The sequence below is a fragment of the Cebus imitator genome, unplaced genomic scaffold (assembly GCF_001604975.1).
Source record: "Cebus imitator isolate Cc_AM_T3 unplaced genomic scaffold, Cebus_imitator-1.0 Scaffold376, whole genome shotgun sequence".
NCBI classification, from domain to species: domain Eukaryota; kingdom Metazoa; phylum Chordata; class Mammalia; order Primates; family Cebidae; genus Cebus; species Cebus imitator.
Window position 1 is genome coordinate 2,239,313 of NW_016107691.1, and position 16,477 is coordinate 2,255,789.

Here is a 16,477-nt window from a genome sequence, read left to right on the forward strand (position 1 = left end):
TCTCGGCTCACTATACCCTCTGCCTCCAGGGTTCAAGTGATTCTCCTGCCTCAGCCTCCTGAGTAGCTGCGATTATAGGCATGAGCCACCATGCCTGGCTAATTTTGTATTTTTAGTAGAGGCAGTGTTTCTGCATGTTGGTCAGGATGGTCTCGAACTCCTGATCTTAGGTGATCCGCCTGTCTCAGCCTCCCAAAGTGCTGGGATTACAGGCATGAGTCACCGCGCCCGGCCCGGGTGTCCAATCTTTTGGACATATTGGCTTTCCTGGGCCACAGTGGAAGAAGAATTGTCTTGGGCCACACATAAAATACTAATGCTAACGATAGCTGATAAGCAAAAGAAAAAAAAAAGTCCATGCATAATTTTCATGATATCCGCCAGCACAGATAGGCAAAAAAGTTCTCACATTCAGAGGGTTGGACACCGCTGCTTTAGAGGGAACACCACGGAGACAGATGGCAGAAATATTTTTCAGTCATTTTCTCAATATGATTTCTACTTTCAAGGGGGAAGCCCTGTGAAGACCAGATAACTTAATAAAGATGAAGTGGAAAGATGAGGTTTGGACTAGACACTCTGGGGTTTGAATCTGTCTACTGTCACTAGCTGTGGAATCTTAGATAAGTTATTTAGCCTAAATCTCCATTTTCTCATCTGTAAAATAGGGATAATATTTATTTCATAGGATTATTGGGAGGATTAGCAATACCATATATAAATAATCTAGCACCATGCCTAATACAATAATGGGTGGTCAAGAAATGGTAGACGTATACTAGTTATTACCATGACGTTTTCCTTAAAATACAGAGCACCAAGGAAATATCACATTTTCAAAAATGCCACTATCATAAATGTCTTTAAGAAAAACAGTGAGAAAGCTTACTGATATGAACAGAATGGTTGCTGTAGCTGTAAGCAAGACAGCGTGTCCAGAATCTTTTGTGTTAGTTTCTAAAGAACATTAATCAGTGGGATCGCGATGTGCTTTTAAGACATACTGTGGTTTCAATGACAAATTTCATATACAAAATAAGAGAAGGAACACGAAGCCTTTAGCTTTGCCTTTATGAACTTTATAAAACATTTAATATCACCAGTGGGCACGTCATGTTCTAGTAGCTGCTAAACAAGATTGGCTATTCGAAAATGATTGTTGAACAACTTCTATAATCTACCAAAATGGACATATTGACCAGTAGACTGGGATTAGTTCTGAGGTTCCCAGTTATTTATAAACGTTTGCTCTGTTCTCCAATCCCAATGGAATAGAGCAATCCAAGATCATTTCAAATGAAAAGACATAATTGGGGATAGTAGTAGCAGATAGAGCAAGGTGTTGAGTAGGCTCAGAAATGAGATGACTCTTGTTGAACAAAGTCTACAGATCATGAATTTTAGGCAGATTTACAAATAAGGATAGCACATGCTCTGTAAATAGCAGCTGTTGCCACAAGCCAAAGGGCAATATTTACATGAATCCTGTGGCAAGGTCTGTTGACCAAGCATCGACCTTTCCAGCCAAATTCATATACTTGGTAGCACTTTCAGCCGCGTCATCTCAAAAAGGAAGGATTGTATTATACATGCATGGGAAATTGCCAACGTACAAATATGTTCTGCCCCCAAATAAATTTCTAAATTCTTTTTTTGGAACTTGGAACACATGTCCCCACCAAAAAAAGGTGTTATAAAGGGATGTGAGTTTCCCAGATTTCCTCACAAAAGTGCATTTAACCCACAATGTAACTGAAATAATGTACACTGGCAATGAGAAATACAGTGGAACAAAGCTGACTTGAAAGCAGGAACACACCAATACATGATAAACATTTCTTGAGCTCTTCTCCTTTGCAGCCTCATGCAACAAAAAAGGAATTCTATCTTCCCATAGCTGCAATTTGGTGAAAAAGAAATCCTCCACTCTTGCTGTCCTTAAGGGTGCTTCTAAATTCAGGGTATTTAGAGCATACATTGCCTGAGGTATTTATCATTTCTATGTGTTGAGAACATTTCAAGTCCTCTCTTGTAGCTATTTTGAAATATACATTGCATTGTTTGTTCACTAGGGTCACCTTACTCTGCTCTGAATGTTAGAATTTACCACTTCCATCTAACTGTATATTTATGCTCATTAACCAACCTCTCTTCATCAATCCTCAGCAACCCCACACATCCTCCCCAGACTTCTGGTACCTATCATTCTACTCTCTACCTCCACGAGACCAACTTTTTAGCTCCCACATATGAGTGAGAACATGTGGTATCTGTCTTTCTGTGCCTGGCTTATTTCATGCAACATAATGTCCTTCAGTTTCATTTATGTTTCTGCAAATAACATTTCATTCTTTTTTTATGGCTAAATAGTATTCCATTGTGTATACAAACCACATTTTCCTTAACCCTTCATCTGCTGATGGACGCTGATTGATTCCGTATCATGAAATGCTTTTATATCCATGATCATTCATAGCATCAGTGTTGTATTACTACGAAATAATAATGGAGGTGCAAATAGAACCTATGCCAAAAAATCCCAGTAATTCATTTCAATTACTAATATTGAGTGCCTACCACATGTTGCCCCAGGTTCTGTGGGGGATCTTGACCTTGTCCCCTAGGAATTAAAAAATTTAGTGGTGAAGGCAACAGAAGGGTTCCTGCACATTGGCCACCTGAGAGGTACCAGAGGTGAAAACAGAATATACATAAAACTTAAGAGTCAGACTTTGAGTTGTAAGTGATTGTTTGCAGGTACAATCCAGAGATTAAAGGAGTGCCTCTCCTCCTGCAGAATTTACGAAGGTGGAAACAGCACCGCTAATTTGACCTCTTTAGGAACCTGGGAAAGAGCAGTCCCCGGAGGGGTTCCTCTCTTTGCAAATGGTGAGAAAGACCTTCTACAGTACAGTTATGAGCAGAGGAAAAGTTCTTTGTGCAAAAGGGGAAAGCGCCCCGAGGTACAAAGAGCAGATTTAAGGGAAAGAGGATTCGTTTTGCAAGCATCTGCAAGGGGAGCTCAGGCTCACTGTTGGGGGCATCTGGGAAAGGAGATTTTTTAGGGGGCCGCGAGTTATGGGTTCCCGCCTCCACCCCTGTCCGCGCCCCACACTCCGGCAACAGTTGGTCGTGCGGGGCCGGCCCGGGCTCTGGGTGGGGAAGGGGAGTCTCGCGATCGTTGAGGGGGGGTGGAGGAAGGGGGGAGAGTGACGGGGGGAGGCCATGACGTAGGGTGGGTGGACGGAAGTGGGGCAGGGTTGAGGGTTATTTAAAGAAGGGGGGGCCTGAGCGAAGGGTTGGAAGCGGAGTGATTCCCCACCCCTGCTCCATCTAGCTCTTTCCAGTGCAGCCACTGCCGCCGCCCAGGAGCCCTCGTCCCCTGCCTCGTCCCCCTCTTCGTTCCCGCTCCCACGGCATGGAGCAGGACACCGCCGCAGTGGCAGCCACCGTGGCAGCCGCGGATGCGACCGCCACTATCGTGGTCATAGAGGACGAGCAGCCGGGGCCGTCCACCTCTCAGGAGGAGGGAGCGGCCGCCGCGGCCACCGAAGCCACCGCGGCCACGGAGAAGGGCGAGAAGAAGAAGGAGGTAAATAGGAAGGGGGTGTGTGTGTGTGGTGGAGAAATCCTGTGACTGGCCCCTCTGAGGGGCCCAAATCCTGACCTTTCGGCGCCGACAGGTACCCGCGAAGCTCTGCGGGGCTGGGGGCGGCGGGTGCGGGGGTCGGCGGCGGAACCGCCTGGCGTCCGCTCCCCTCCCCCTTTCCTTCTCGCCGCCTGGAGAACGGGGGCGGGGCTGGGCGCGGGCGGGAGCGGCGCGGGGTGGAGGGGTGCCCGCTCTCCGGGGGCCTGGGGGCTCGGGAGCCCCTCGACAGCCCCCCGAACCCCTCCACCTTCCCGGAACTCGGGTAACGGGGTGGGGGATGGGGCCGTGCAGGAAAAAGCCTCCGCCTCTCCCTCTCCTCTCGCTCGCTCGCTCTCCCCCCCCTTCCCGTCGGCCTCTGCCTGGGAAATCTGGGCCCTTCAATCCCACACTCGCGCTAAAGGGGTTTTGCTGGGGCTTCTTTTTGTAATTTGAATTTCAAGGTGCTGCTTTTCGTAATTTGAATTTCGGAGTGGAGGGTGACAGGGAAGACATTTCTTTCTTTCATTGGCAATGTCGGTCTTTTGGATGGCAGGAAAAAAACCATCCCTTGTTCGTTTGAACCCCGCCTGCCGAGGTGGGGGTGTCACCCCGAGGAAAGAAGCTCTCCGCGTCGTCCCCCCCTGCCTCCCCCCCCAAACTGAGGAACCGTGGACGCTGGCTTAGGAAAATTTCCAGCATCTGCACCCTCACCCTCTCCTGCCCCGCCCCCGACGGTATAAGGTTTCACTCCAGGGCCACCCGAATGGTCCCTCAATCCGGCCCCAAGCTTTCCAGGCTTCCGCCTCCCTCTCCTAGTGGGCGCTGCTGGCTCCTGGACACACACAGTTTTTTTTTTTTTTTTTTTTTCCTTTAATTTTTAAAAAACTCAGCGTCGCCAAGATGAGCTGCTTCTAACGTAAGGAAACTGCTCTGACACCTATTAAAGCCAATCCAGAAAATGTGTATGATCTCCATAAGGCATATTTCGTGTGGACTGAGACATGCAAATAAAACTATAAAACACTGAAAAATTGACATAAAAATAGGATGTATGATAAAATTGCATAACTAATCGTTTATGGGTGGATTTTTTTCTCATTTACGAGTAGTCATCGCAATTTTAAAAAGGTGGGCAATTATGCTTTAGAGATCTCAAGTGGCTTTGTCTGAATCATTATATTATACTATACGACCAAATGAAAAGCTTTTGAGGAAAATTAACACCTTTCGCCTAAATGAGAAGAGCAATTTTAAATTTAGCAGTTGCTTATGTGACATATTTTACTGCTACAAGGTTGACTAAACAGAAGGACAATTGTAGTGCTAAATGAAAACCGTAGAAAACATATGCATTGTAAGATCTACGCGGTACTTGGATTAGTAAGACAATATTGTTGATTAAAACTGGGCATAATACCAAGCATCAATATGAATCAAATGTTGGGAAATTCGGAAACGTCTATGTGCCTTTTATTCCCTAGACTAGGCAAATGTGAGTGCCAAACTGCCTTTTGTATGGCAGGAAAGGTTGTCGAGTTTCCAGATTGTATGAATTTCTGAATTTTGTATAAAATTTTGAATGGTGAAAAAACGAGGGACCAATAAAATAACCCATATAATAAACACTGAGTTGGTACCTATATATTTGTCAGCTCTGTTGCCTCATCAGAAATTGCCCTACCAGTTCTTCATTTGTCCACCCAGGATAGGGAAATGTGGTGCTGTATGTCAGGAACTTCCTGGATATCTGAAGTTTGTTTTAGCCACTGCATAATTTTTATTTTTAATTTTTCCTTAAAAATTGGATTATATACTACCTTGGCACTTTAAATTGTGTACTAAAAGTGCAGATTAACCGCTTCTTCATGGCCATCAGTTAGTGCACTCTGGACAGTGACACAAAGGCACTTGAAATCCCACAGGTTGTTCCTTCTCAGTTAAGTAACCACCTCCCAGACTCTTCCAGTATTGTGTTTATGTTTTAACATAATTTATCTGGCTGGGCGCAGTGGCTCACACCTGTAATGCCAGCACTTTGGGAGGCCAAGGCGGGTAGATCACTTCAGGTCAGGAGTTCAAAACCAGCCTGGCAAACATGGTGAAACACTGAAACACCGTCTCTACTAAAAATAAAAAAAAAAAAATTAAAAAAAAAAAATAGCTGGGCATGGTAGTGGGTGCCAATAATCCCAGCTACTCGGGAGGCTGAGGCAGGAGAATTGCTTGAACCCAGAAGGTAGAAAAAAATTATTTATTTTTTTGAGATGGAGTCTTGCTCTGTTACCCAGGCTGGCTGGAGTGCAGTGGCGCGATCTCAGCTCACTGCAACCTCCGCCTCTTGAGTGCAAGCGATTTTCTTTCCTCAGCCTCCTGAGTAGTTGGGATTACAGGAGCCTGCCACCATGCCCAGCTAATTTTTGTATTTTTAGTAGAGACAGGGTTTCACCGTATTGGCCAGTCTGCTTTCAAACTCCTGACCTCGTGATCTGCCTACCTCGGCCTCCCAATGTGCTGAGATTACAGGCGTGAGCCACCGAGCCTGGCCAGCTATCACTGTTTCTGGTTTCACCAGAAAGAATATGTTAGTTTATGATAAAGAATGTAAGTGTAACAAAACCATAAACTCATTTAAAAATAACTGTAAAATACAAAAGTGTCAGTGATAAAGCGATAAAGAAGGGAGAGGGAAATAACACGTGCACACCAAGGATCAGGGAAGCTACTGCAGTGGAAGACACATTTTTGTTCTGGATTTCTGCTGTGGCTTCTTGTAGAGCGCCTTCCTCTAGTGATCTTTCCCATGTTATTTACTGTTGCTTGTATTCTCGGTGACATGGGAAGCCAGTTTATTAAACTTGGTAGAATTGTCTACCAAATTAAAAAAAAAATAGGTTTCTGAACGAGAGTGCTTTCATGTTGTATACAGTAGATGAGATTTAGTGAATTCACCTATGACATTCACCTACTCAGAGGTATTTCTGCCTGCCTACTGGTTGTTGAGCTTACTTGGTTTAAGTGACGGTTGGATTACCCAACACTAGAAATTGGAGATGGTATCTTTGGGAATAAAAACGTCAAGAAAAATGTCATGGTCTTTAAAATAAGCCATTTTGCTGACCTTGTGCTGCATTCTCATGGCACCCAGACTCAGATAACAAAATCCAAAGGAATTCATTAGAGTGTCTTAGTCACCCTTGATCTTTACTTGTATGGAAAAATATAGTTTTGAGAATACACATACACACACACATAAACAAATGAGGTTTAGAAGGTAGGTATTTTAAAATTTGTTGTGGAAGATAGTGCCAATTAAGTACCCACAGCTTTTAATAGCACTGCTCAAGATTAGGAATTTTAATTAGCATATAATTAGATTTTGATGGTAGTCTACCGCAAGGTAAGCAAAAAAGTAATGAGTAAAATGTTTTTCTAGGATTAAAGCTTTAATTTTCTGTAAGTGTACTTCCCACATTATTATATATGCTTATGAATATAAGGCAAAGTAATTTTCAGTATTTTGAAACCGGAAAACTGGATTTCATATAGCCTTTCAAGGAATGAAAGATAAAGATACGGATTTTGATACTCAATATTTCTTGTTGCTTAGAAAGTGAATATGATTTATGTTATACATGGCAGCTTCAAAGTGTGAGTTTGAGGGGAGATTTAGCAGTTTTCTATCTCATCCATCCGGGATTACATTCAAAGCATTCCACATAGATATGTACGTATCAGATGCTGTAAATCAAGATATCTGGTCAGTGCTACAAAGTAAGAGTCTGGACAAGGTCAAATTTCATAATCTCAGTTTGGATTTCCTCAAAATAGAAATTTTAGTAGATGTCGAAAGACATAAAGGGGCCATATTTTTCTTATGTTTAAGGTCACATTCTGTTGATTTTTGACCCAAGTTTTCAGAAACTGGTTGACAAAAGCCATGATAGTTTTCACAAACAAATTTGTGTATTCACTTATGCAAAGTCATCTGTGTTAAAAATGAGATAGTCTTCGGTTCTGATGGGTAGATTTGTGTTTTTATTATTTTATATCTTGGTTACTTATAGGGAAAGAGGCTTATTCTATATATGTATTTATATTTGCCGGTACAAGCTTGTCTTTACAAAGGATAGGGTGCATGAGATAAACCCTTTCCCCAGGTAATTTCTGTATTAAGTTACTGATTGATGTTAGTTTTTGCTAAATCACGGTTTAAAAATATCAAACATTAATAGTTAATAGCCTTGACAAGTTACTTCTACAGAATATTTATGCAATATAAAGTAATTTTCTTTCCAGTTAGAGAAAATTAACATAAGCTAAAAGTTTAAAACTACTATTAAATTATTTTAAGTATATGTGATCACATTGCATTACATAAAAAATTAAATATTCTTATACTATGAAAACAATTTGAAAAGTATTGTTTTAGGAACAGAAACCACAGTTTTTCTTCTGAAAGTGTGGCCTATTTCCATGACATAAAGGAGTGTTTCTGAGAATTAATATTTTTTTTTTATTTCTTTTGTTTGTGGTTATTCTAGATTTTAAAATATCTTATTTAATTTTGCACATTTTCTTACACTATATAAATTAAAGAGTGGATGAGAAAGCTCAGTGTTTCACCTTTTGGGTTTTATTCCAACTAATATTTCTCTGGCAGTCATGATTTTTCAGAATTTTTTTTTTATTGGACCTCAGGTGTACAGAACTGGATTAATCATAAGCCTTGCTTCGTGACATGCTCTCTCATCATCGGTCCATGCATGTCCCACATTGATTTATATATTTAGTCATATAATTACTTTTCGTCTTCTTCTAATGAGAACATTGACCAATTTAAGAACCTTGTTTTGCAATTTGATGACATTTATTTTCTTTGAAATTCTAGAAAAACGTTTCTTCTTTTCAACTCAAACTTGCTGCTAAAGCGCCTAAATCTGAAAAGGAAATGGACCCAGAATATGAAGAGAAAATGGTAAATGTACTCTTGGATAGGACAGTGAATTCTGTAGTTAATTTTGATAGTTGAGATGTTAAAGGTGAAAAATACATGTGTATATACAATGCATGGAGAATCATCGATTTTAGAATTGGAAAGTAATTTAATATACACTCTATCATAATATTTTTGTTGAGTAAATTAACCTGCTCATTTTCAGATGAGGAAATAAAGGATCTGGGAAGCTATATGTAATAGTTGAGACTAGAAGTCACATCTCATTTTTGTTCAGTGCTGTCTGTTCCATAATAAAGTGCTTTAAGATAGAAATATTTTATTTACTAGATGAAAATATCAGTGGCAATACCGTTGTGGCTTTGTGACATAAGAGAAATCCAATCACAAAGCCAGACTGACATATCTTTCTTTCTCCTTCTTTGGACATACGAATAAATGCTATACGTTAATGAAACATGTAATATATCAGTACACTTTCTTGAGGGAAGAATATTTGTCCAGTGAATGAAAATATCACATAATGAAGCAGCATAATCTTCATTCATATTATATTCATATATTGCTTGCTATAATACATTAAATTATTTAATTTTTAGTCACTAAAATCCATATTTTAGCTTTAATTTTAACTAAACTCTTATAGCTTTGGATCTTTCAAGAATTTAACAGGTGGTTGAAATTTTTTTTTTTCTCTGAGGGGTTGTTTTTACAGTAATATAAAAATCAGTAGAGATGAAATACATTTTTTGGTTGTGGATAGCTATTTTATAAGACTCCATGCCTTAATGTTTAAGGCCACATCTAATGTATATAGGCAATGTTTTAACAACTCTAAAAATAGCATTCCAGTGAGGATAACATAAAATGGAAAGTTTTTGGCCTCCTTCCAGCTTGTGGTCTGAATTTATCTAACTTATATTTATGTTAATGAACTCTTCTGTATATTTTTTGGGTTATTAATTATGCATCCTTCGTTAGCAATCAGGTATTCTCTACTCTGTGATTGGAAAGTGACTTTGAATAAATAAATAGTCTTTATTTTTCCTTTATCTAGAATGATGTATATATCTTTTGATCTTTTAAGATTTTTTAGTGAAACAAAGTTTTATTGCCTGTATATGGTACACGTTCCATGACCTTTTACAGTTTATTGAGAAATTAGAATACACATCAACTTTTAATAGTTAATATATATTAACTATTTTGTGTATATTTATATATTTTTCCCAAATTCTGCTTACTTTGGGGAGAAACTTCATATGCTACTAGCATAAATTATAGTTTTCTAGATCCCTGTGGTTGAAGAGCGGAATGTTTATTACATTATTATACCATGACATTGAAAATATTTTAAGACAAGATGATATTGTATTTAAAAATTTAAGTTATTTCTGGATATAACTTGAAAATTCTTAAGAGTTCTGTTTATGGTATGTATATCATAGTTAATTTTTATTTCAGTATTTGGGATATGTTGTATATTTGATGCTTAAATTTGTTAGTATTTAACAAAATTAAAAAATGGTTTGGAAAGAAGATTTGGTTTATGATTATGACTCTTTAAGAAGGGTATTTCTCCTTTTTCTTGGGTGCTGGTGAGAAAAATAAAAAAGGAAAAGAAAAAAAAAAAAAGAAGAAGGGTATTTCTTATTGGGGAATTTACAGCCCGTCAGATCATTTGGCTTCTGTTCAAATTATTTGAAAATACATTTTAAAATTCCGCTGCTTATTAGCTGTGCAACCTTGGGTAAATTACTTACCCTCTCTGTGCCTCAGTATCATGTAATTACCGTGGAGATGATACTTGTAACTATGTTATAGGTTTTTAAAGAGAATTTAATGGATTATGTTTCAAGTGCTAAGAATGTTGTTCACAGTAAATGCAATGCAAGTATTTGTTAAGTAACTTTGAAGGAGTACAAAGGAAAGTCCTTACTTTTTCTTTTGTTTTGCAAATTAGAAAGCCAACCGAGCAAAGAGATTTGAATTTTTACTGAAGCAGACAGAACTATTTGCACATTTCATTCAGCCTTCAGCACAGAAATCTCCAACATCTCCACTGAACATGAAATTAGGACGTCCTCGAATAAAGAAAGATGAAAAGCAGAGCTTAATTTCTGCTGGAGAGTATGTTGGCACCTCTCTCTCTACTTTCTTCCCTTTCTCCTGCCTTTTCTTCCTCCTGTCCTCCCTTGCACTCCTTCCCTCTTCATTGTTCAGTATAACTTCATGTGATGAAAGATAAGATTATTGCCATTATAATTATGTTTTGAAGGCAACTATATTTTTTTCTCACTAGAAGCTGATCGTACAAATGTAGGCTGGTTCAACCGATTTCTAAGTAAGACCTTGGACAACTCATTCTTTTTTTTTTTTTTTTTTTTTTTTGGAGACGGAGTCTTGCTTTGTCACCAGGCTGGAGTGGAGTGATACAATTTCAGCTCATTGCAACCTCCACTTGCTGGATTCAAGTGATTCCCCTGCCTTCAGCCTCCTGAGTAGCTGGGACTATAGGCGTGCACTACCACACACAGCTAATTTTTTGTATTTTTAGTAGAGATGGGGTTTCACCATGCTGGCCAGGATGGTCTCGATTTCTTGACCTTGTGATCTGCCCGCCTTGGCCTCCCAAAGTGCTGGGATTACAGGCGTGAGCCGCTCATTCTTTTTCTATAAAAGATAATAGCCATGTACACTGATTTAATTGATACCTCCGTGTTTGGGTAGAATGTGAAGGGATTTCTTTATTTTATTTCAGCTACCGCCACAGGCGCACAGAGCAAGAAGAAGATGAAGAGCTACTGTCGGAGAGTCGGAAAACATCTAATGTGTGTATTAGGTTTGAGGTGTCACCTTCATGTAAGTACTTCATCACATTGGTGAGTTCTTTTTCAATTTGCTTTTAGAAAAATTTTACGTGAGTGTATTAATGAAAGTGTAAAACATCCTTGCATTTTTTTTCCCCAGATGTGAAAGGGGGGCCACTGAGAGATTATCAGATTCGAGGACTGAACTGGTTGATCTCTTTATATGAAAATGGAGTCAATGGCATTTTGGCTGATGAAATGGTAAGGAATTGGTAGCTAAAAATACATTCTCAGTTATCAGTGATTTTTATGTAAATTTGAAAAACCTGAGCTTACCCACCCCCCAATGCCTGGAGGCTTTTTTAAAGTTGTTAAAATGTAAAAGATATTTTGTAGTCTTAGAATTATCATTATTTTTTTGAGAGAGTGTCTCTGTGTGCCACCCAGGCTGGAGTGCAGTTGTGCAATCTTGGCTCACGGCACCCTTGACTTGCTGGGTTCAAGTGATCCTCCTGCCTCAGCCTCCTGAGTAGCTAGGACTCCAGGCACATGCTTACCACACTGGGCTAATTTTTATTTTTAGTTTTAGTAGAGGCAGGTCTCGCGATGTTGCCCAGACTGATTTTGAATGCCTGGACTCAAGCAGTCCTCCCACCTCGGCCTCCCAAAGTATTCGGATTACAGATGTGAGCCACAGCACCTGGCTAGAATTGTTTCATTAAGTAACTTTTGGAACATAGACTTTCACAGGCCGTAAAATTCTTAACTGAGCTTTCCTCAAATGGTCCAAAAACCTTCCCTGTACTTTTGTTTTTGTTTGCAGTTTGGCTTCCAGGAAGCACAGAGTCAAGATGAATACCCAAATGGAGCCTTTATGTAACCTTTAATGGTCTCCCCGTGTGTACTTCTGTGTTTCCTGTTTTTTATCTGCTCGTCTTTCTTACTTTCCTTTCCTTATTTTCTCTTTATTTCTATTTTGCCATTAATTTATGTTCCATGTTTTCATTGTAGGCTACCTGATCCTTTTGAGAATGAGGTGGGGTATACAAACTGAACAATATATAAATGACTGAATATATGCATGCATGAATGAATATAAATATTTCGACTTGTGAACAATCAAAAAGTGCATAGATGGAATAAGGAACAAATAAAGAGTAATGTTGAATCTTGATACAGTACAGTGCATGGTGGGGCTTTAGAAATCAGTGAAGGAATTATACATGTGTAAATAAAATAACAGGAAAAAGTAAGGCCACATAAGATGCTAATTCAGCAGCTAAAAAGGGAGTATATGAAGGCCTGTATCTGTGTTTTAAGACCAAATTAATAAAATGGGATTTAAGAGAGGCCAGGGAAAGTTCTAAATCCATATAACTCAATGATACTCGTCTTTATATGACTCTGAAACCATACTTGTAATCACCGTTATCCAGAAGAGCCACATGATGTGTGCCCTACGGCGTCTAGTATAGTTGGTAGTCAGTCGCGTAAGTACTCATCCTACTCATCCCTGGTTGAGCGACTGTTAAGTGTGTGGCAGAGGATCCCTTAAAGCAAGGGTCTGTAGCTCCTTATATTTAGGTGTTATGTTTTAAAGACCGGTCAGCTCAGAGGGGGAGGAGTTTGGTTAATTGGACAACAGAAGGACCAGGATTATTTGCCCCAAGCAGCTCTTGCTGCAGCCTGTCTAAACATGAAAGACCTAAAGACTTTTAGTTATGAATTTATGCTCATACTAGCTATGTTTGTTTTTTGTGAGAGGGAGTTTTGCTCTTGTTGCTCAGGCTGGAGTGCAATGGCGTGATCTCAGCTCACTGCAACCTCTGCCTCTTGGGTTAAAGCGATTCTCCTTTCTCCACCTCTCAAGTAGCTGTAGCTGGGATTGCAGGCCCTCACCACCACGCCTGGCTGATTTTGTATTTTTAGTAGAGATGGTGCTTCGCCATATTGATCAGGCTGGTCTCAAATTCCTGACTTCAGGTGATCCACTCGCCTCAGTGTCACAAAGTGCTGGATATACAGGAGTGAGCCACTGCTCCCGGCCGGTACCAGATATGTTTTAATTACTAAAAAATAGAAAGACACTTTAAGGATTATAGAAAATTTGAAATAAAAAAATAAAAAAATAAAAATTATAATTCTGCTACTTAAAAGTAACCACAGCTAACATTTCGGCACATTTCTTTGTAATCTTTTTCTTCTGGATATACTTATTTTGTATAGTTGAAATCATATTGTATATATAATTAGCCATTCTGATTTATTTACATTCATACATATTTTCCATGTAATTAAGACATTTTGTGAACATAATTAATTATTGCATAATAATCCTTGGGAGGTACCATAATTTTATTCACCTTCCCTCTTATTTTTATTCATTTGGATTGCCTGATGTATAGTATAAATAATGCCACTATAAGGATCTTGTAATTTAGCTTTTCTGTACCTCTCAGATTATTTCCAAAGAATTCCTAGAAGTAGAATTACTTGGTTAAGGAGTATAAACATTTTAAGGTTTTGATGTATAGCACTCATAAAAGTTGTCTTATTAAGTGACATATCAGATAGGATACAATGTAAAAAAATAGATATACTCATACATTTATAAAAAGAAGTGTATATCTTGCTCAGAGATAAAACCAAAAGCAGTTTTAAGAGACCAAAAAGACTTAGTTCCCTTTCTCATGGGATAGTATGGGTTCATGGATATTGAATATATTATTATTATTATTTTATTTTAAAAATGTTTTTGTTTCTCATCAAGACTACTTCCAAAATATATTATTTTTTAAAAAGTCCTCTGGAGTTGGTGAGCTCTCTAAGGTTCTTTCTGGCTGCAAACTTCTGTTCTTTTGTGGTTCCTAAGGTTTTTTAAGAGTGTGAGATGCAAGTACAGAACCACAAGCCCTGTGAGACACATAGTCTGAATATTTAATGTTTGGGTTGTAATAATGTTAGGAACAATAGGAAAGAAAGACCCGTATCTAAGCAGGCTGGCAAAGGAAGCATGTCTTTGTAAAACAAACACACAGAAAATTCCTAACTTTGGAACAAGTAGAAAAATTATATAGTAGATTGCTTGCTCCTTTAGGAGTAAAAATGTTCTAATTAGGAAGTTGCTTTGTTGAGCAACATTCCGGCTTCGAGGTCTTGGTTTCTTTTTGTGCTCACCATAAGTACGATACCAAATTAGAATGATTTGATTATCTTCTTAAAAAAGAGTATTTTTACTTTTAATTAGTAGAAACCTAATTGCCTTTTCGAGATAGTGGACAAAGATCTTTTGTCATGTTGTTGCTAACAAAATGTTTCCTTACAGAAAAAATGCTCATGGACTTTTTTCCTTGTGATGATAATGCAGGGTCTTGGGAAAACTTTACAAACAATTGCTTTGCTTGGTTACCTGAAACACTACCGAAATATTCCTGGACCTCACATGGTATTAGTTCCAAAGTCTACTTTACACAACTGGATGAATGAATTTAAACGATGGGTCCCATCTCTCCGGGTCATTTGTTTTGTCGGAGACAAGGATGCCAGAGTAAGTGAGAAACAAGTGTAAAAAGGCAGTCAAGAATAACATCATTTCTGGAGTTTAGTTACATATTATTGCTGTTAAGGAGATCTGAGTTGCCTACTACTAAATAACACCAAAGTTGTGCATACTCTAAGCTAGACTCCGTTGTAAGTGCTTTGCATCTATTAATTTAATTCTCACAACACTCCCATGAGGTAGGTGTATTACCTATTAATAATAGTCCATTATTATGCTTTATCTACGTTTGCTTTAACTAGTTCATTAAACTAAGCAGTTTTGAATTGTACTTTGAGTGACTTTTTATTAAAAACATCTTATTTAATTGACAATATATCTTACCAGTGACTCTCATTTGTGCTATTTTGAAGCAACAATGTATAAATTTGCATGACTTAAAATTTTATATTTAAGTTTTTGACTTTTGACTTGGTATAAACACACACATATATATATATACGCAACTGGAACCCCTTCTATATGTACAGAGTGCCTTGTGTTTTGTGTTTATGCATAGACACAGCTTTTAGTTTTGGTCTTTGAATAGAAAAATACATGTCTGTGTATATTCTTAGGTAATATTAGAAACCCTGGGCATTTTTGGGGGTGGGGTTTTAAATTAACCATTTGTCATTTTAGTAGGCTACAATGATTTTAGGACTGTAGAATTAATCTAAAAATACTAAATTATGCAAAAATACTACAACAAATAACCAGCTTAGAAAGCATATTATTAAACTTTGTTTTTATTTTGCCTCCAGAGAACATAGTTTAGAGATTTATTCTGTTTTTTATATTTGGTTAGGTTATCAAAAGATATCCTCAAAAGAATGGTAGCATAATGAATTATGGCATTTTATCCTCATCATTTTGCTTGAAGAAAAATTACTTAAATTTAACATATAAATCATTTTAATATTGAAATACTGAGCTCATAAATTTACAATTACAGGCCAGGTTCTTCCCTATGTCTAATATTTCCGCAAAGCAAATTAGTCACTTAGAACCCTTTCTGGTCATCGCTGTTATCTAATGTAATATTATTCCATATAAACTTTGCATTTCTAAAGTATTGAGCTTTTGCTAAAATTATTTCTTAAAGATTAAAAGCAAAAGATAAATATCTAGGTTTGTGTTTTCATAACATCTCAGTAAGAATGTAAATCTATGGCTTTCAGCTATTTTATATGAAATCTAAGGGTTTTATGAAATATCTTTGGGAGTTTTAAAGAATGAGTGGATATATTTAATTTATGACTGCTGTAGCTCTGCTTCATGAGGAGGTTAGGATGCTGGTGACTTGAAAAATTTGTTTGTTTCTTTTACCAGAGACAGGGTCTCGCTCTGTCGCCCAGGCTGGCATGCAGTGATGCGATTATAGCTCACTGCAACATTGAACTCCTGGGCTCAAGTGATCCTCCGCCTCTGCTTTCTGAGTTGCTGGGACTACAAGTGTGCACCACTGTGCCTGGCTTGGAAAAATTTCTTAATCTTGAAAACCAGTCTTCAAAGTCAGTGTTTTTCTTTTGTTTTTTTTTTTTTTT

The 16,477-nt window shown here is 38.3% G+C and overlaps 1 protein-coding gene and 1 non-coding gene across 2 annotated transcripts in view; one reads left to right on the forward strand and one right to left on the reverse strand.

Moving 5' to 3' along the window:
• The first annotated feature begins 3,258 nt into the window (after positions 1-3,258).
• SMARCA1 (SWI/SNF related, matrix associated, actin dependent regulator of chromatin, subfamily a, member 1) overlaps positions 3,259-16,477 on the forward strand; it is an 80,125-nt gene continuing 66,906 nt past the window's right edge. The window contains exons 1-6 of the mRNA XM_037731031.1: positions 3,259-3,592; positions 8,517-8,603; positions 10,546-10,712; positions 11,344-11,444; positions 11,553-11,653; positions 14,760-14,939. Of these exons, the coding sequence (XP_037586959.1) occupies positions 3,419-3,592; positions 8,517-8,603; positions 10,546-10,712; positions 11,344-11,444; positions 11,553-11,653; positions 14,760-14,939 (810 nt within the window). The 5' untranslated portion in view covers positions 3,259-3,418. The remainder of the gene's footprint in view (positions 3,593-8,516; positions 8,604-10,545; positions 10,713-11,343; positions 11,445-11,552; positions 11,654-14,759; positions 14,940-16,477) is intronic.
• On the reverse strand, positions 8,315-8,388 carry LOC119468100. The gene has a single exon (XR_005196717.1). It is a non-coding gene; the product is annotated as a small nucleolar RNA SNORD112 (small nucleolar RNA).